This window comes from Balaenoptera ricei, chromosome 4, assembly GCF_028023285.1.
Source record: "Balaenoptera ricei isolate mBalRic1 chromosome 4, mBalRic1.hap2, whole genome shotgun sequence".
Taxonomy (NCBI): Eukaryota; Metazoa; Chordata; class Mammalia; order Artiodactyla; family Balaenopteridae; genus Balaenoptera; species Balaenoptera ricei.
In genome coordinates, this window is record NC_082642.1 from 154,013,697 (window position 1) to 154,033,976 (window position 20,280).

At 43.5% G+C, this 20,280-nt stretch overlaps 1 protein-coding gene across 1 annotated transcript in view; it reads right to left on the reverse strand.

The window, feature by feature from the left end:
• The window catches only part of KCNJ6 (potassium inwardly rectifying channel subfamily J member 6), a 127,002-nt gene that overhangs the window by 71,282 nt on the left and 35,440 nt on the right, over nucleotides 1-20,280 (reverse strand). The window contains exon 2 of the mRNA XM_059920024.1: nucleotides 18,239-19,159. Within this exon, the coding sequence (XP_059776007.1) occupies nucleotides 18,239-19,159 (921 nt within the window). The remainder of the gene's footprint in view (nucleotides 1-18,238; nucleotides 19,160-20,280) is intronic.

Sequence of the window (20,280 nt, forward strand, 5' to 3'; positions counted from 1 at the left end):
TGAGCCTGGAACATCTTTTTGTGCCATAAAGGAAGAAAGCACAAAAAAATTATGGGGAAATGTTCAAAGGATAAGAAGCCTGCCAGTAGGGGGTCCAATTGGCCAAATCTCAAACACTTGGAGCATCACAAATAATTAATGGTAGAAGCAGATTGTAATCCATGGGATAAAATAAGACTCAGTGAGTCCGTACTGATATAGGTAGGTAGGTAGATAGATAGATAGATAAGTAATGAAGGGAGAAAAGCTCTTCCTTAGTGTTGAAAGCCAACACCTAAATGTAGAAAGAATCATGGAGTTAGAAAATTGCCATTTGATAACCATTCTAGTAATAGTTGATTTGGGTAAGAGTCATCAATGGATGCTATAATGAAAGTTTGCAGAGGAACAGAATATTTACATGGTCTTGAAGTGTCTATCCGCAAGATGCTTTTTACAAAGTGAAAAGCAATAACTTTAGAGTGAAGAAAGCTGGTAGGCACCCCTACCCAAGTTGGGAAAAACCAGCATCACGTGCCTCCTGATCTGATGTACAGAGAAGGGCCTGGCTTCACTTCTATTGTATTCTTGTCAAAAATGCAAAACCTGAATCTGACCACAAGGCAACATGAGAAAAATCCATATTAAGGGACGTTTTACAAAGTAAGTGGCCTCTACTCTTCAAAAAAAGTCAGTGTTTGGAAAGTTAAAGACACACAGAGTAGCTCCACTAGGTCACATGAGATTGAGACATGACGACAAAGTACGGCCTGTGACTTTCTTCGACAATAAGAGAAATTATTTGGAAAACTGGCAAAATCTGAATCGTCTTTAGATTAGATAATAGCCTTGTATCAATATCAATTTTCTGAGTTTGATGATTAGACTGTGGTTTTATAAGACTGTCTTTGCATTTACAAAATATACACTGAAGAATTTAGGGTTAAAGTGGCACCTTGTCTACAGTTTACTTCCAAATGATTTAAAAAAATCTCAAATTCATATACATCCGTAAGCACATATAGCTATGTTGATACCCGTATGTAGATTGAGCAAATGTGGTAAAATGTGGAAGATGGTTCCTGCCGTTCCTGACTCGTGATACAGCACGGCTAACAGGATCAACGTGAGGATCCGAAATGGGTGGGTGATGCTGAGTGTCTATAACTGACCTCATAACAGATTCTGGCCCCGACACTTGTCAAATTGTTAACAAAGAACTCCTGGCATGTTTGGGATCCATAGGGGCAGCTCAGGAGGTACCTTGACAGGTCCCCAAGCTATCACCAATGTGCACTGTGGTCTCCTGTGCTCAGCGTGGTGCCACGGGGACCGGAGAGAGAGAAGACAAGAAGCTTAGGGTCCACTCGGGAGATGACAATGACACTTGGAAAAGGAGGGGACATTACAGGACCTGATTAGAGGTGAGAACAAGGGGCCGGCTGCATCATGTGAAGGCCTTGCGGAGGAAGGGGCGCTTGTTGGACTTTACAGGGTGTGGAGAATTCAGAATGGGAGGAAAAGAAGCCACAAAAAGCAGTGTGGGAAAGACGGGGAAAAGAGAACCAGGAGAGAAGCTGAGGATTTCCCATGTGTGTTTTCCAGTGAAAATCCATTCTAGGGAAAACGATTTTTGTCAAGGCAAGTTCCAATGTGCAACTCTTTTTCAAGAGTTTGTTATGATTATTCTGAACCAAGCTCCTGCGATTAGGTAGCAATACAGCCAAAGCAGGTTGTGGGTCTTGGTGAGGTCTTCCCCCTACCATATTTGGTTGGGTCAATGACAGTTGTGTTGACAGCAAGTTGTTTGATTGGAGGCATTTCCAATGAAGTTGTTAAGGACACCTTTCTGTGTGGACTGAGTTCCATAATCGCCTGATAGAGGGCAGGGTTGTGTGGATGTGTAATTCATAGCAAAGGTTGAGTGTCTTCATTGATGGCTAATCGCTATACATTCTCTTCAGCCTCCTAAGAAAATGGGGGTGAGAGTGGGAGGGGGCAGAGGGGAGTTTGGACCAAGAAAGGCTCTTTCGGGGTGGAATGGAGTTTAGGACCTTCAACCTCCAAATGAATTGATGTTAAGAATAAATGTTGAAGTAGAAAACAAACTTCTAGTTACCAAAGGGGAAAGGGTGGGGGCGGGGAGGGATAAATTAGGAATTTGGGATTAACAGATACACACTCTTATATATGAAATAGATAAACAACAAAGACCTACTATAAAGCACAGGGAACTATATTCGATATCTTGTAATAACGTGTAATAGAAAAGAATCTGTATAACTGAATCACTTTGCTGTACACCAGAAACATTGTATATTAACCATACGTCAATAAAAAATAAATTAATAAATAAATATTTTAACTTAACAAAAGAATAAATGTTGCTGGGAGAGAGTTGTATAACATTAAGTAGGGGGAGTAATTTGCAGCCAAAGAAAAACAGAGCAAGCATAAAAGGAAGTGTCAGTGCGAACCCTCCCGAAACAAAGACACTCACATTCTTTAATTTTTTTCCCTTTAGACCATGATGTTAATAATAGTACTGTTTGCTGATGAATCTCTGCTTTTGAACAGAAGTTCAATTTTAGCTCTCTCTCAAAGGTCAGGGACCCTCTGCTCCCTATTATCTTCTCATTCTGGGGGAATGCAAATGCAAAGAGCAAATGTAAGTGATTTCCTCTCTCCTGGATTGTGGCCGCTCCCCCTCCTCCCTGGAGGTGCCATGCTTGCTGCTGTCACTGGTACTTATTATGTGGCACACATCTGAAGTGGGATTCTGGCTGGGAGTACAAGAGCAGAGCTCCTGTACCCGCTGGCGCACCTCCCCATTAAAAATGTTCTCTGTATATACATTATTCCATTTTGTATAGTAATTTGTTTTTATGTCCAGTCCTATCGCCTAGAACAGGAGAGAGCTAAAAGCAGTTTTGACATTTTTAAATGGTTGGAAAATACCCCAAAGGAGAATAATATTTTATGACACGTGAAAATTATGTGTCCATAAATAAAATTTTATTAGGACACAGCCACGGTCCTTTGGAAACATATTGCCTGTAGCTGCTTGTACTCCAAGGCAACAGAGTTGAGTAGTTGTAATAGAGACATCACAAAGTCTGAAGAATTTACTACCTGGCCCTTTACAGAAAACATTTTGCCAACCTCCTGCTCTAAAATATGAGTTCCCTCAGGGCAGGACTGTGTTTGTCTAACTTTGCCCAATGCCAGGCACATGGGAGGTTCTGGAAAATCCTTGCCTGCAGATTGAGTACTCCTCAGCCTCAGACACTTTGCCTGTAGAGATTTTACCTTCAGAAAGCCTGCTTAGGATGCTTCAGATGTGGGCTGGTGTGTCCTGATCTAGCACCTACCCTCATCCTTCATCACTGCAGAAGTTGAGAAGTTGAGGGTTGTATAGTGAGAGACCCTTTATTTATGGATTAGAAACTTGGGTAAAGGAATCTCCCTTTCCCATGATATGCTCTTCTGAGCTATTTGCTTGGTCCTTTGGCAGAGAGGAGGAGATTTGTGAGCAGAGCCAGACAACATCAGAGGGAAATATCCATGCGTGGGATGAGGGGGAATGAAAGTCATGAGGGACTCATTATGGGAGCCCCATCTCCTGTCCCCACTGAGCCTCCAGTGGACTAGACCTGCTTTAGAAAGGGGCCCAGAGATATGTCTACTTGGAAGAGCCCCTTGTGTAATTTAAGACCAAATTCTGGGACAAGTTTGCCTTTTAGATCTCTGCTTTAAACTATCTATATTTACATTGGATGGACTTTATAAGATGCCTGGTGAATATTGGATGGGGAAAGGATCTTATAAAATAAACAGGCTCTTTAAATAAAAAGTCTTTAATTTTTAAATTAAATGATATAACAGCCTCATTGGGAAGGCAGATGTAGTCCTTGGCTCTCAGTAGAGTTGAGATAAGGTGGTGCCAGGTGAAAAGGAAATGCTTCAGGGAGTCTAAGACACATTTAGAAAGGCCAGACCTTGCTTTTTACAAAACCATCAATGTATTCATTCTTTTTATTGAGCACCTACCATGTGGCAAATTGTGCTAGTTGTTGGGGATAGAAACAAAGGGCATAATCTTTATCCTCAAAATGTAGAGTCTGTTGGCGACACCCAGCCATGTGATCAGTCATCCACAATGCAGTCAGACATCATGGAGATTTGTAGAAACGCAGGGGAAGCAGAGAGGGAGGACGCCAGAGTTTGCCAAGCAGTCAGGAAGGTTTCACAGGCAGCAGCATTTGAAGGGAGATTTGGTGGGTGAGTAAGGGTTATTGGGAAGATAAATGGAGGAGGATATTCTAGGCAGAGATAATGTCAGCACATGTGCAGGCCGGAGGCAAAATAACCCATTGTGCGTTCAGGAATTTCAGTAGCACAAGCAGGTAGTGGGGAAGGTGACAGGGCTCCTGGAAGGGTGGCAAGACTGTGACATGCAAACGAGATTGGACTCGATTCTTTAGTTACCCAGAAACTACTGAGAATGTTTGAGCTGGGGAGTGAGGAGATGGGATCTGTAAGTTACAAAGTTTACTCCACTAATTACAAGGAGGGTAATTGTAGAAATGAGAGTCTATAATTAGGGAAGTCAGTATGGAAGCAGTGTAATAGCCCAGAGGGAGGGAGTGGTGTTGTGAATCAGTGCAGTGGCCAAGATGCTGGAGAGGAGAGGACGTTTGGATACTAGAGACAGGTACGAGATGGAATGGATAAGTTTAGCTAGGGCCACCACATACGGTTGTGCAGGTTGTACACTGCACAACTCACTAAATCTAAGCGGTACAGATATATTTATGACATGAATTTCCCAGCAGATGGCAGTAGAGTTGAGGAGGGATGGCTTTTCCTCATTTGCACAAAGGAGCCCTGTGGGCTTGGGGAAATGGTTGGGAACGAGAAGGCTGCAGTGCCCAAGGGAGGGGAGAGCATAAATGACAACCACATTTCTGACCTGGACAACCAAAGACTAGAGGTTCCATTCATCAAGGGGTGGAATACAGGAGAGGGAGCAGGTCTGAGTTTAGGGCAAGTTGTATTTAAGGGACCCGAGAGCCACTTAGATGGAGACATCCAGGACCAGTTAGCTGTCTGGGTCTGTAGCTCAGGAGGCAGGGGTGGGGCTGTACCTGTGGGAACAACCTGCACACCTATGGGAGTTGATGCCAAGAGGCAGGGATGGGTTGCTTTGGAAGGATGTGCAGAAGGAAGTGATCAGGGCCCAGGATAGTACCCCGGGAAGCCACTGAGATTTTCAATGGTGGGTAGCCTTGAAGAAGGGGTGCTTGGAACTAGTTTCCAGAGTGTTTCTTAATGTCAGGAGGGAGATGTTTCAGGTTGATCAAGGCCAGGTTGATTTGGGGGGAAGGGGGAATTTAAAATGACTCTAGACTTTCTCTGGTGCTTAAGGGACAAATCTGGTTTGTGACCCTATAGGATGTTTCATGCATTCATCCCTCCATTCATTTATTTTGCACCTACATATTTATCCAGTGCCCTACTATGGTCCAGGAACTGTTCCTGGTACTGGGATAACTCCCAGTATGCTATAGCAAAGAGTGGGACAAGGCACTATCCTCAAGGAGCTTGCATTCTAATTGTTAACACACAAATCCACAGGATACTGTCAGCTGGTGACAAGTTCTGCACAGAGTGACAGATGCACAGCGATGGGAGCCAGTTTCTATCTGGTGGGCAGAGAAGACCTCCCTGTACAAGAGCTCTGTGCTCAGAACGGAGAGCCCACGTGGCTGCAGCGTGGTGAGTTGGGTGGGAAAGTGGTTGGAGGTGAAAGCAGACAAGCATGCTGGAGCCAGGCCAGAAGGGCCTTGTAGGCCACGGCAGGGAATCTGGATTTTCCAAATGCAGCCAGAATCCATGGGAGGGTTTTAAGCATGGGAATGACTTGCTCTGGTTTACATTTTTATTAACATCCCTCTGGCTGCTGTGTGCAAAATGGATTTGTGTAAGGTGGTCCAAGTTAAACAGGGAGACCCAATTGAATGCCATGGGCTCCACATTATGACAATCTGTGGCAGTAGCCATAGAGATAGACATATTTTGGAAGTCACACCTATAGGACTTCTGGACGGTAAGGGCAAGAGATGAATCAAGGATGCTTCCGAAGTTTCTGATGTAAGTCATCACATGGTTGATGATGATATTTATGAACATGGGGAAGATGGAGAGGGAAGTAGATTCTAGGGGATGCTAGGATATCTAGTTTCTGCTTTGGTCACATTTGTTGTACAAGCATCTAAATTGGGATGCCAAGTAAGCAGCTGGATCTTTGAATTCAGAGCTCAGGGGAGAGGTTAGGACCAGAGATAGAAATTTGATGTCACATGCAAAAAAGATGGTAATTAAAGCCAAGGTCCTGGCTGAAATAACAGAAAAGGATAATTAATGGAGGCTAGGACTCTGGATGGAATGGGCCCTGAGATTTTGGGGAAAAGGAGAAATAGCTTGAAGATGAGGATGGAAAGGAGCTTTCACTGAAGAAGGAGGGAAAGCAGAAGTAGTGGTGAACGCCGGGGAAGAAAGGCTGGAGAAGGAGGAAGTGGTCAGCGTGTTGATGCGAAGAGGCCAAGTAAGACAGGAATAGAGGGGTGGCCTCTGGAGCTAGCAGGATGGATGTTGTTGGTGTGTGTCAGTGGTGTGCTAGGAATGGTAGCTCATTTGGAAAGGGAAGTAAAAAAGTGGTGATGGAGATTCAGACAATTCTTCCTAGAAGCAATGTGGGAAAGAGCGTTGAGAAATGGGACAGTACTGGAAAGGGACATGGTACCAGGAGAAGTCTAGTTTTGTTTTTGTTTGTCCTCAAAAATGATAGATATTAGGAAATATTTGTATGTTGTTGGAAATAAACTATTAAGAAAAAAAATTGATGATGGGGGAAAGAAGATAGTGTAGTCTAAAAGTCTTTGAGAGGGCTGCAGGGATGCGGTCCAGGTTTGGCCCCGGGTTGGACAGGGCTCCAGAGAGTGGCGAAAGGCCCAGGTGGCGGAGGCGGGGCTGTGGTGGTGAGATAGGGCCCGGTGGAAAGGCCAGTGTCCCAGTCTGATTGCTTCTATTTTCTCAAGGAAGTGTGAAGCCAGGTTGTTATCTAAGAGGGAGTGATGTTGCAGGATTGAAGAGAGAGGAGGATGTGGAGCTCATGATTTTGGTGGATGGGAAAATAAAGAGACTAAGCATTTAAACGTAAATGCATGTGCCTCGGGTCCATCTGTGGATTTTGCTTCATCATAAGAAGACACCCCGGACTTCCCTGGTGGCACAGTGGTTAAGAATCCGCCTGCCAATGCAGGGGACACGGGTTCGAGCCCTGGTCCGGGAAGATCCCACATGCCACGGAGCAGCTAAACCCGTGAGCCATAACTACTGAGCCCACATGCCATAACTACTGAGCCCACGTGCCACAACTACTGAAGCTCGCGCACCTAGAGCCCATGCTCTACAACAAGAGAAGCCACCATAATGAGAAGCCCGCGCACCGCAATGAAGAGTAGCCCCCGCTCGCCACAACTAGAGAAAGCCCGTGCGCAGCAACGAAGACCCAACACAGCCAGAAATAAATAAATAAATAAATTTAATAATAAAAAAAAAAAGAAGACACCCCAGGGCGGGACCTGTGAGAAACACTGAAGGCCATGGCACATTTTTGCCTAACGTCTTCTCCGTCTCCTGTCTACTAGGCCATCTCCTGCCCAGGTTACAGATGCTCCTCGTTCATGAGATGCCCCCTTCCACCTGGGTGAACATGTATGGGAGTGAACTCAAGGAAAGAAGTGCCACTGTGTCATTCCACCCTTCAACGTGGCAATAGAGGACACTTTGCTTTGCTGACACGGGAGCTCCAAGTGCACCCAGCTAGTCCCTTCGATGTCAGGAGTGAGCATTTCTGGTCACAGGTGAGGCTTTTGCTAAGTCATCCACCAAACACAGGGTGTGACTCTGTGCCAGGTCCCCACAGCAGTAGAGGCTGTGAGGTGGTACTGGAAACATCCCTGCCCTTCCTTGCTCTTGGCCTGGCTTGCTGATGGCCAGTCAAGCTGCCAGCCTCCTTCCAGGTAGCCGTGGCCCATCCATTTTTAGCTTAATGAATGTGGCTTCTTTCTTCCCCCAGCCTTGGGGGCTGACACAGGGTCTGCAGGCCAGGCTGGACATGCTGAGGTCCCTCTGGGTGAACGTAAAGGGCTCATGCTGTAAAGACCCAGGGAGGCGTCTGGAAATCTTTCTTACCCCATGTTGGACCTTGTGGATTCTTAAGCGTTTCTGTAAGAATCGTAGACAATTTTGTTTTGCAGCATCATTTTTGTTCTCAGGTTTTACACCTTTTCCAACTTTGGGGAGAGAGACAACATATATAACCAAGTATCTAAAGCAAATACTTTATTACTAATACTTTGTTACTACTTTAGCTCTCTGAGTTGTATTAAAGATACTCCATTTAGAGCCAATGTGAACGTAGCCTTAGTTCCTTTCAGGCTCAACATTCAGTCTTGTCTCCTTGGAGCTCCCTGCTGTGTGTTCTTCTCTAATATCATTACCCACCAGCCTCTCCTTTATCCATCAGCTTTCACAGATTTCTATTAATATTCACTCTATAGAAACTATGCTTGAGAAAATGTAAAAGAAAATGTATTTACTTCGCAAATGTTTAATTAAAATCTTCTAAGGATGGCCTCAGTGACAAGAGAAAAACTATCATCGTCCTCCTCAAACCCCCAAAAGGGTCTTATTGGATGTTTTGCAGTGAAATGGAAACCCCAACAGGGTTTACTTAGGCTGGTCAGAGCCTAAATCATTTTATTATTGTGCCTTCTAGCAGGAAGCTCAGCGTCAAAATTGATTCTTCCCTTTCAATGTTAAACTTTCTTTTTTTCTCCCCTAAGGGTTTTTGCGCTGGCTGCTTGGTTGCTCTTTGGGTTATACTTGGCATGGCACCAGGCTGTTTTAGATGGGGTTGGCCCAGTGTCAAGTGGCATGGTTGCCTGATAACGTTGAATTGGGCAGAATCTGAGAGTACGAACAAGTAGGTGCCCTTTCAAGAGACTCAGTGCCAACTGTTATGAAAGAGCAGATTGCCCGTACCTGCCTCCTGCGGTCTGGTGAGGTGAGCCTGATGGGGAAGCCGAGGCCAGTAATCAAAAGAGAATATATCACTGAGCGATAATCGTCCACACACTGATGACCTTTAATCAATAACCACTGCTTTCAGTGTGCTGCTGTGCACTACGCCTTCCCTGGAGAGGAACAAGGGAGACAGACTGGGAAGGTGGGCAGCCCTGAGATGGGATCCTGCCTTACTACTTCACCAGTTGGGTGACCTCGGGCAAGTTACTCTCCCCAACTCCCTACTCCAGAATCAACCTCCTCATTTGTTAAATGGGGATGGTACCTAACCTTTCAGAATTGCTTTGAGGATTGAAAATAATGTATGGAAAGCATCTAATAAAGTAATTGGCATTCAATAGGCACCTAATGAATGATGGATGAGAATAGTATGATTTACAGAATCATAGATTCACTCTCTAAATTTACTGAGCACATACTATGGTCCCATGATGAATGACTTGCCTGTATTATCTCACGGAATCTCCTTATAGATATCATTCCCATTTTTCAGAATGGAAAAAGCTTTGGTGAAGTTGAGGAAAGTGATGTGCCCAATCCAATCATGGACAATCGTGCCCAATCATGGACAGTTGGGAGTGGAGGCAGAATTTGAATTCAGCCTGTCTGACCTCAGAGTCTTAAGCAGTGAAGAGAGAGTTTAAAGGAGGGAGGAGAAGTTTTGCAAAGTAGCTAGCCAAAACTTCATTTCATGGCAAGTCTGGGGCTGTGAGCAGTATACAACAGCCAACCTGTCAAAATGTTTGCATGAGATTTTGTATCAGGCCAAAGAGGTTAGTTAATATTGTGGTAACAAACAACCCAAATTTCAGTGGCTTAACCCAACCTAAGGTTATTTCTCAGTCATGCTACAAGTCCCAAGTGAGCTGGCAAGGGTCTTCTCTTCAAAGCCAGTCAAGGGTCCAGAATGACAGAAACTTCACTGTGACATGTGCTTCCATGAGAACTATAGAAGTAGGAAGGGAATTATCATATTTAGCTTGTAAGGTTTCCAGCAGCGTGATACACATGACATATGCATATACTGTTGGGACAAATGTAAGTCACATGGCCGTGTCCAACAGAAACAGGGAAATGTGATCCTGACATGTGTTTAGAAGGACGAAAGCTGGACATATTTCACAAACAACATTAATGACTACCGCACATTTTAAACCCTAACTTGCAAAAAGTTTTTAACTCAGTCTAGGGGTTTTCAAAACCACTTGGGTACCTGTGGTAGATTGTATTATTTTGTTCTGAATTATTTATTCCAAGTTCCTGTGAGAGAATTACATTTCCCCATTCCATGGACATCAGGCACTGCCATATGACTTGCTATGACTAATAAATGGCAAGCAGAAGCGGGGTGTTTTGTCATTTCTTTTTTCTCCCTGCCATGAGAATGGCATGTTCCTAAGTAGGGCTGCTCCTTTCGTCTGTATCTTGGAGTCAACAGGATGTGAACAGAGTTGCAACTGACATGTAATAGGAATGAGAAATAAACCTTTGTGCTTTAAGCCCTTGGAGGTATTTGTTACTGCAACATGACTGAGCCAAACCAGACTGTACCGTATCTTTTATCATTCTCAGTAAATAGAGAACAATGGAATTGGCCATATAGAAATTCACATTTACTGTCCACTTTGTTGAAGTATATCTATACTTTAAAGCAGAAGTATCTCTAAGGACTTATTATGTAAATAAATATTATTCAGTTGAATTAACAGCACAAAAATACATTCTCCAAATTGGGGCATCAACTGACGCCATAGCATTCTTATAAAAACCTAGGAGGAGGATTGGGGACATAGAAATCTTGTTTTCAAATGCAGACTCTTGGTCCTGTCCTCCCTGAGCAGCTGCCTTAGAAGACTTGAGAATAATCTATATTCATGTCCCCTTTGGGCAGAAATTATAATGATGAAATGTTACTATCTATAGGAATGCAGAGTCTATTCTGAGTGCAGTGATCCTCATTAATTCAGAGCTCATCATTCGTGGTAGATAACCGGGACAGAGGCCAGGCTGGCGTTTACTCTCACGTCGTGAGTGTGCATTTCTTGCACTGGCTATCACAGGGTTGACATTTGCCATTTTGACTATTCAGAGTGCTTTCTGAGGAGAGTCAGTTGTCATCGTGTGGAGACGCCGGCTGCACAGTCCCTGGAAACAGTGGAAGCCAGTCCCTGGGACTGACCCTCCCAAATGCCTGGCTTCCCTCCTCTCTGCTGTCTTTCTCCTGTGCAGTCTATGGGGGAAGGAATGATCTGATCTAACAGAACCCGTGAAGCTGAAAGGTCACCAGCGATGTAGATACCATTGTTGTTCCCATTTTAGAGAGGCAAAACTGAGGCCTTAGAGAAGTTAAGCAAGACAGTGAATGCAGCAACTGTGGTTTGAACCCAGGATTGCCTGACAGTATAAAGGACACAAAGAAGTACAGATAAGCTGAGCTATGGCCAAGAGAGATTACTTTTAAAAAAGAGGAGTACTAGATAATTAATAGAACAAACAAACTCACTTACAAAGTGAGTTGGTGTAAAACACAGGAGCGAGGGCATGCTTAACTGGGGAAGAAGCCCCTCTGGCTTCTGGCTGTTTAGCTATTTAGCAGAGGTGTGTGTGTGTGCGTGTGTGTGCGTGTGTGTGTGTATGTGTGTGTGTGTTTGCACGTGTGAATAAGTTATATGGTTTTCCCCAATGATCCTCTTCCGGTCATTAGAAATTGTCAGGTAGAACTGCTTCACTGGCATCATGCTGTCAGCACTCATATTACTGAATGCCCTAGGAAATAATAAAGCTCGATTTATTTAAGGGCGCACTAATTAGAGGCTTCCCACTCTTTGATACTCATCTCTTAATTTGAATGGTGCAGTTTTTTCCCAGCATGAGTACTGACTTCAGAGTTTGAGTCAGAGCTAACTTTTAGATGCTAGTCTATTTTTTCCCTTGGGTTTGAACTTTAAATTGTATATATTGGGCGACCATTCCTGACTTCTACTGAGCATCTATTTTATGAGCTCCTCACGGCCCATTTGGAGAAGGAAGAACAATGGATTTTCTGCTATTGATGTTTTAATAATGAAAAGTTTAATAATTATCCAGTATTTTTGTCTTTTCAACCACAATAGTATATGGTGACCTCGATACACTGCTACCTAAGTTATGAGATCCTAAGTGCCTTCTAAATTATGAGAAATGTTTAACAGAGGTATAATGTTTAACAGAGGTATAACGTTTAACAGAGTTACAGTATCTTTCTTCTAGAGGGGTGGTGGAAAAGTTTAAAATTCTACGTGTGCTCTACTGCATCCAACCTCAGATTGTTAGGACCAGAACATGTCCCCCAACTGCTTAGGATCACAAAAAGTTTACCGTATTTAGGGAGCAGGTATTATCAGTTTTTATCCAGTCACCGACACTACCTAGGTATATTATACTGAGGTAGGCATTTGGGAGGAAGCCCTGAATAAATCACCTGAACCTAATGCTCGAAGAAGAAAGGATGGTTGGATTTCTTGATGTTGATGAGTGGTAGATTTCCATCCAGGAAAAATAAATTCACATGTCTTTGAATTTTTTAATTGCGCATTATAGAGATTTACCACGAGATTTTCACCCAAGATCTTAGCATTCCAGATCTTATCAATTAACTCTTTTCCTAGGCTAGGTAGTTGGGGTTACAACTCTTAAAAGAAAAATGGTAAATCTGGAGATAATGACTTGCCAGTGGAGGGATTAGCAGCAACTTATCTAAAGGAGAAAATAAGATTTGAAAAATACAATGGCTATGCAATATCATTAGTAGAAACAGCTTAAAAGTACTGTAATGCTAACCCTCAACCATCTTAGCTGAGAAATGCCACCTTTTCAAACTCTGTGATCTCGTATTCTCCTCTGTTACAGTGAAGTGGCATTTTGACTATGGCAAAGAAAAGTGGTCCTTGGAAATCAGATTTGACAGAACATTATATTCTTCCAGGAGTATTTTTGTACACGGTGCTTATTTAATTTTGATTTCAGAACAGTTTTGTGGCATATCTCATTTTAATATATGCTTGTTAAAAATTCATGTAAATGTAATAAAGAATTTTAAAATGAACTGATAACATTGGAGACCGAAAGAGAAGCCTTAAAGAAAAAGAGCTAATGATGGGAGAAAAGAGAGCCTGTCTGCGCGTTAAGTACCAGTCGTCTTTTAGGGTGCATGCTCTACAGAATCTTCACGAACCAGCAGCATTCATGATGCAAAGGGCACTGAACTTGGAGGTTGGACATCATCAGTGGTTTAGGGTTTCAAGTTCTTGCTCTGCCCGTAACTATCACACCTTAGGCAGCTCACTAGTCTTAGCTTGGCCTCCATTTCCTCACCTGTAAAGTAATTAAGAGTAGGGCGAAGACTCTTGCAACTCAAAAATCCTGTGATCTGTGATGTGATTTATGTGACTAAGCTCTCCTCATGTGAATAAAGAACTGAGCTTTCCTGGGGGGAAGAATGGTTTGCCCTCACCTACTTCCGGTTTTCCCTCACCTACTTCTGGTTTGCTTGCCTACTTCTGATATACACTCCCCCTCCTCCTTGGTAACCCATAGATACTGACTTTTGGACAGTCAGCCCTGCTTCCTCATCTACAAAATGTTATCTAGTATATCTTCACTAAGTTGGCTTCCTCCCACCCTCCACTTTCCCCAGCTTTCTATGTAGTATATAAATATTTCAGAAATTCTCTTCTTTGAGAAAAACTTGAAAGAAAAAATCCCCACAGAGATGGAAGGGGAGCTCATAGACTAAGGCTTGGAAGAGATCTCAGCCAATAACAGTGTGTTAACCTGATTTGGATTCAAACAGCAGATTTGACAAAAATTAAAAAGACATTTATGAGACAAATGGAAGTTGGAGCATTTAGTAGATATTGGATCTTAAGAAATTGTTTTAGGTGTCATAACAGTGTTATTTTTTTTGATTAATTAATTTTATTTTATTTATTTTTGGCAGCATTGGGTCTTCGTTGCTGCACGCGGGCTTTCTCCAGTTGCAGGAGGTGGGGCTACTCTTTGCTGCGTTGTGCAGCCTTCTCATTGTGGTGGCTTCTCTTGTTGTGGAGCACGGGCTCTAGGCGCATGGGCTTCAGCAATTGTGGCACATGGGCTCAGTAGTTGTGGCTCACGGACTAGAGCACAGGCTCAGTGGTTGTGGCGCACGGGCTTAGTTGCTCTGCAGCATGTGGGATCTTCCGGGACCAGGGCTCGAACCCATGTCCCCTGTGTTGGCAGGCGGATTCTTAACCACTGCGCCACCAGGGAAGCCCTACAGTTATGTTTTTAAAAGAGTCCTTATCTTTCAGAGACATATTGATATATTTGCAGATAAAATATGATGCTGGAGGGGCAGTTAGTGAGTGGGTGACACAGATGAAACAAGTTTGGCCATGAATTGACAATTATAGAAATTGAATGATGGGTACATGGGAGTTGATTATATGATTTGGTCTACTTTTGTATAAGTTTTATAGTTTCTGTAATAAAAAAATGCAAAAAAAAAAAGCTTAAAACAGATAATCAGCAAGGACCTACTGTAGAGCACAGGAAACTCTACTCAACATTCTATAATAAACTATATGGAAAAAGAATCTGAAAAAGAAGAGGTATATGTATATGTATAACTGAATCACTTTGCCATACACCTGAAACGAACACAACACTGTGAATTGACTATACTCTGATATAAAATAAAAATTTTTAAAAAATGCTGAATGGGATTCATTCTAAGGAGACATATTTGCTGAGGTGTTGGAAAGGGCTGCCTGTCATAGCTGCATAATCGTTGGGGGTAAATATGGAAGTTCATCAATCAGAAAGCCTATAGTGAGGAGCTGGCTGGCACCGGGCCCAGCTCTGTGAGGCTGTCGTCCAGCCTCTATGCCAGTTTGCCCTCTATAAATATCAGTCTATATGAATGCTTTACTATTTAAGGCACACTTGCCACAGCTGCTCGGCATGTTTGTTTACGTAGCTATGAACCCTTCTGTAAACATCACTATCTCCAAATTGCCCCTGTGTCAGGAACATAAAGGGCCCCCTTTAAAAATATATTTGTGGGATGAGACACGGCCAGTTCCCAGATGTCTGGGTGGCTGGTGTCAGAATTTTCCAGGGTTTGATTCATTTTCAAAAATAGAACCACATGATTGGAAGGTTCTTGAGAGGTGACACATCCCCCTGACTTGGGGGCAGGACCAGACCAAAACCATCCACCAAGAACGTGGGTCTGTCTTTTGTGGGTGTGAGTCTGTCTTTTATGAGGCCAGAGAGCTCACTGAATGAAGGACTGGGGCCAGGATCTGCAGAACATCAAAGGTGGGCAAGACTCACCTCCCTCCTTTAAGGAGCTTACTCCCATTTTCTAAAGACGAGCCTGACCCTGAGTGATGTGACAAAGCAGGCTTGGGGCAGCACAGCTGGGGTGGGCATATTATGTGTCAGCCAGCTGGCCTGTGCTGGGCCTGAGCACCCAGTGGACTAAAGGACCTGCCGGGTCAGCCTACTGCGTGGTAGCTCAGATCCCCAGAAAATACCACGTCGGGGTTGCTGTGTGCCCACAGCATGCGAGACAGAAAGAGGGAGGGCATCACATCGAGGTTGCAGTGGTGGCGACGGTGAAGCTCGTCCTTGAAAGAGGCATCCTAACTGAGGTCACTGAGAGTAGTTTCAGGTCAACTAAGACATATTTGAAAGAAAGCATGAGTCAAGCAGAGGCCGCTTTGTGTCAGCTTGCTGTTTTCATGGCTCCTGATTTCCCATCTAGCCTTCCAATGAATAATTAGATCCTTGTGCATCTGTTTTCCTCAGGGTGCATTTGGTCCACATCTATTTTTTTCCTGTGGCTTTGGTTCATTGAAGCATTCCCCCCACCCCAAGGGCCTACTTAATACCCATAAATCCCAATTGTGCTTTTCATTCACAAAGAAAAAAGTGTGCCTCATAAGATTAAGAGATGAGATGTGCTGGAAAGACTGAACTGTACGAATCCTATCAGGAAAGGATCAAGACGTGTTCAGCTTCCAGACAAACCCAGAACTTTCTAGAACACTCCTTCCTCCACTTTCCAGAAATTAGAAAATTATTATTATTACTTTTAGAAAGTTAATAGTGGTCGCCTTTGATTCTTTTTTTGCTGGCAAATACCCAGTTTTCTCTACGAAAGCAGTAGAAAGGCCACCGAATGCTCAGAGGTAAGTATCACTATTAACTACCAACAAAAGGATGTTCCCCTATTTGGAAAGGCTCAGTCATTACAAGCTATCTTCAGAAAGACAGGGTCTGCCCCAGGGAGAATTCCGACTCAGAGACACACAAAGGTAATTTGCTTATTCCGGACTGACTTATTTTTAGAGCTTGGGTTTTTGATTTGAGGGAACACAGCTCCTGCAATTTGAAGCTCGGATTAACACCAGTAACCAGAGGGTATGTCTCCACTGGCTTTTGCTTCATGAGCTCTGAGATGGAAGGAGAACAAGGCTTGTCCACTGCCCTCCCTTCTGTCCTATCTGGAGAGTTTATAGCGAGAAATCTCATATTAAAAGCGCATCATAAGTGGTCAGTTTATGCTGCCAGAGACTGTATCTCAGTGGCTACCACTAGGGGGACCCAGAGTCCAGGTGCTTGGCCGAGGTGGGAGTAGTTTCTGGTCTGTGGGAAAATGACAGAGCTCCCTTATTGAGTTGGTTTCTCCCCGCCCTCTTCCCCACTCCTTCCCCCTCCTCCCCTCTCCTTCCTCCTCCCTCCCCCCACACAACTATTGGCTCACGAGGGCACCCCAAAGTCAGGCTCAGGGTACAGATAGCCCAGTGCACATGTGCAGCACTTATTTATAATTTCACAATGATTATTTTTGTTTTAGACGTTCCTCTTGCCTTATGCAAAGGATCACACTTCATGCAAAGCCTTTTACTCACATTTTCATTATTTGCTGCATTTTAATAAACTATTGCAAAAGTTTTTACCACTATAAGAGAAATTTGTTAGAGGTAATGACTTTGCCTGTTGGGTCCAGGGAAGCTGAGACACGGGAGCAATGACTTTCATTTGATGGATGACTGAGGTCAGGTTATGGGTGGATGAAGAGTCTGGGGTCTGGCTGGTGGCCGTGCGTTTTCAGATTGTGTGAACCTACCTTGAGCCTCAAGTTGAAGACCTCAAAGCACAGAAGGGCAGATTGTATAACTAAAGAGGATCCCAAGACTAATGACTCAGAAGAATAGTAAAGCAAAGCTGAATGAGTGTTCTAGTTTATACTTTTCCTATGGGGCACTATTGTTAGCTTAAGGCAGAGTTTATGGCTCTATTTCATAGAAAGTTACAGATAAATACAGGCAGAATCTCCTTTGCTCCTGGGATGTGTAACACGTATGGAAAGATATGAGTGAAGACTTCAATAAAAACAGACCATTTCTCTATTTTTAGAACAGATCATCTTTGTTAAAATACACCAGTAGTTAGCTGTTCAAAGCAGATGGGTCAATAGGATTATGATGAGTGGATCTCAATTTTTTTTCTTTCCTGTTAGAGTTGTTTACTGGGTCTGCATTATTATATCTACAGGGGATTTGGCAGGTAGAGTATAGAGAAAAGATACCAAGTGCTCACTTGATATAAAAGAAAAACCAAGGCTTGCAAATGACTCCCAAAGAAGGGGCAAAATTGTATTTTTATTAAAGCAATTTGTCAGGCTTCCTTTGAAAGGCTTAACTTCTTCCTCCTGGCTTGGCAATAAATAACCTCAAGTATTTAATTTAAACCGTGTTTTAAAACCATCTAAAAATTGCTTTAAAGAGAGATCAAATTTTAATTTAAGTAAATATTTGAAAATTTAAAATATATTAAGAGATGTTTTTAAAAAATTGTTTATTAATTTATTTTCCCAAGGGCTTTTAAAAAGCTAAATTGTTAGACTTTGTGGTGGACATACTTAAGGTTATAGGCCACATACTACTTCATGAATAAAGAGGTGGCGTCAATGGTGAGTGAGGTTCCGTTTTCCATATTTTGTCAAAAATAAGAACGTGAGGTTCAGTTTAAAATAAGCATCGATCCCACAGATAACCCCGGATGGAGCACACCTTACCTGTAGCTTCCACCATGCCTTCTAGGATGACCACAATTTCCAGTTCCTCTTTGGGCAGCTGGGCTTTGGAGATCTCCCAGAAAGGACTCTGTTGGTTAATTTCGTGGCTAATGATGAGTGGTGATACCAGAAAGAGACGGTCATCGCCGGTGTAATACCCTACGTTGATATCCGTCTGGTTCAAGGGGATGAACTCCCCCTCTGAGGTCTGTTTGGATTTGATCAACTTAGCTCTGATGGAAGCCTCCACGATGTGAGAATTCCTCAGATCCCCTACGCGGAACATCAGGCACAGTTTCCCATCCCTCATGGAGATCACCGCATGGGTGGAAAAAACCAGGGTCTCTGCCCTCTTCTTGGGTTGTGATATTTTTACAAACATGCATCCCACCATGAATGCATTGACAATGGACCCCAAAACAGATTGGATTAAGAGGAGAATAATTCCCTCTGGGCACTTGTCCGTGATGACCCGGTAGCCATAACCAATGGTGGTTTCTGTCTCTATGGAGAATAAAAAAGCAGAGACGAACCCGTTGAGGTTGGTGACGCAAGGAGTCCATGAAGGGTCCTCTATGTGGTCCATGTCTCCTCGGATGTATGCAATTAGCCACCAGATCATTCCAAAAAAGAGCCACGTCACTGTGTAAACCATGACGAAAATCAACAGGTTGAATCTCCACTTGAGGTCTACTAAGGTGGTGAAGATATCGGTCAGGTAGCGATAGGTCTCCCTCACGTTGCCATGGTGGACGTTGCACTTTCCATCTTTCCGCACGTACCTCTGGATTTTCCTTTTGGTCCGGTCTCGGCTGATGTGTCTTGGCAGGTCGTCCCTGGCCTGCTTAGGCAACTTTGGCTGGTGAATGGCCACAGGGCTCTCAACATCCTGGTCCATGGACTCACCCTCCAGGACGTTAGCTGGTGGTTTGGAAAAAAAAGAAAAGAAAAACGGAATGAAAAGCTGGCTCTTTGGAGGTCATGGAAATCCCACTGTGGATGGAATATGGTAGGAAACCATCATTTGACCATTTGTGTAGCTATTAACAGCGTAGATGAAGCCTTTTTTGGGGGGTGTCATCTGGACGGGTTGCCTTGGACTCCTGGGCTCTGTGATCTAGCTTGTGTAAGGACTTCACCACCCTTCTCACGGGGACAGAGCTTAACTGCTGTGAAGTTGTCTCCCTGTCAGCAAGTTCTAAGAGTCAGCTTTTACAGTGGGATGTGTCCCCATTCTCTCTGAGATGCTGTGGTATGTGAGAGGCAGTGCACCCTGGATAAAGAAATGTTTAGATTCAGACAGTACTGGTTCTACCACTCAGCAACTGTGGGCTCCTGGTCATGCTATCAGTTATGGACCAAATTGTACCTCCACTCCACCCCCAAATATGTTGAAGCCCTAACCCCCAGTGTGACTGTATTTGGAGATGGGGCTTTGAGGACATAATTAAGGTTAAATGAGGTCATAAGGGTGGAGCCCTAATCCAAGAGGATGAGACACCAGGGGTGTGCACACAGAGGAAAGGCCACGTGAGGACACAGTGAGAATACAGCTGTCTGTAAGCCAGGAAGAAAGGTCTTCCAAACCAACCGAGGTCACCGGAAACCAACCTTGCTGCCACCTTGATCGTAAACTTCCAGCCCCCAGAACTGTGAGAAAATAAATTGCTGTTGTTTAAGCCCCCCAGTCTGTAGTATTCTGTTATGGCAGCCTGAGTAGACCAATAGACTATTAAAATTCATTGACTGATCCTCAGCTTTCACATTTACAAAATGGTAATCATGATAGCCAATTCATGGGGTTGTTACAAAGTTAAACAAAACCACATGCATGATATGTGCCTGCATGGAACAGACATGTAATAAATATTCTTTTGTAATAAATTGTTCCTTTGCCACTCTCCTTATATTTAGGGGCAAGAATTTTGAGTGAACTCTTTAAGGTGTCAGTCAAATTTCAGTTTTAAAAAAATTCTGGTTTTTATTGGTAAGTATGCATGCATTTTACCCTAATGGTTGATGCCATGCCAAGGTGAAAAAAA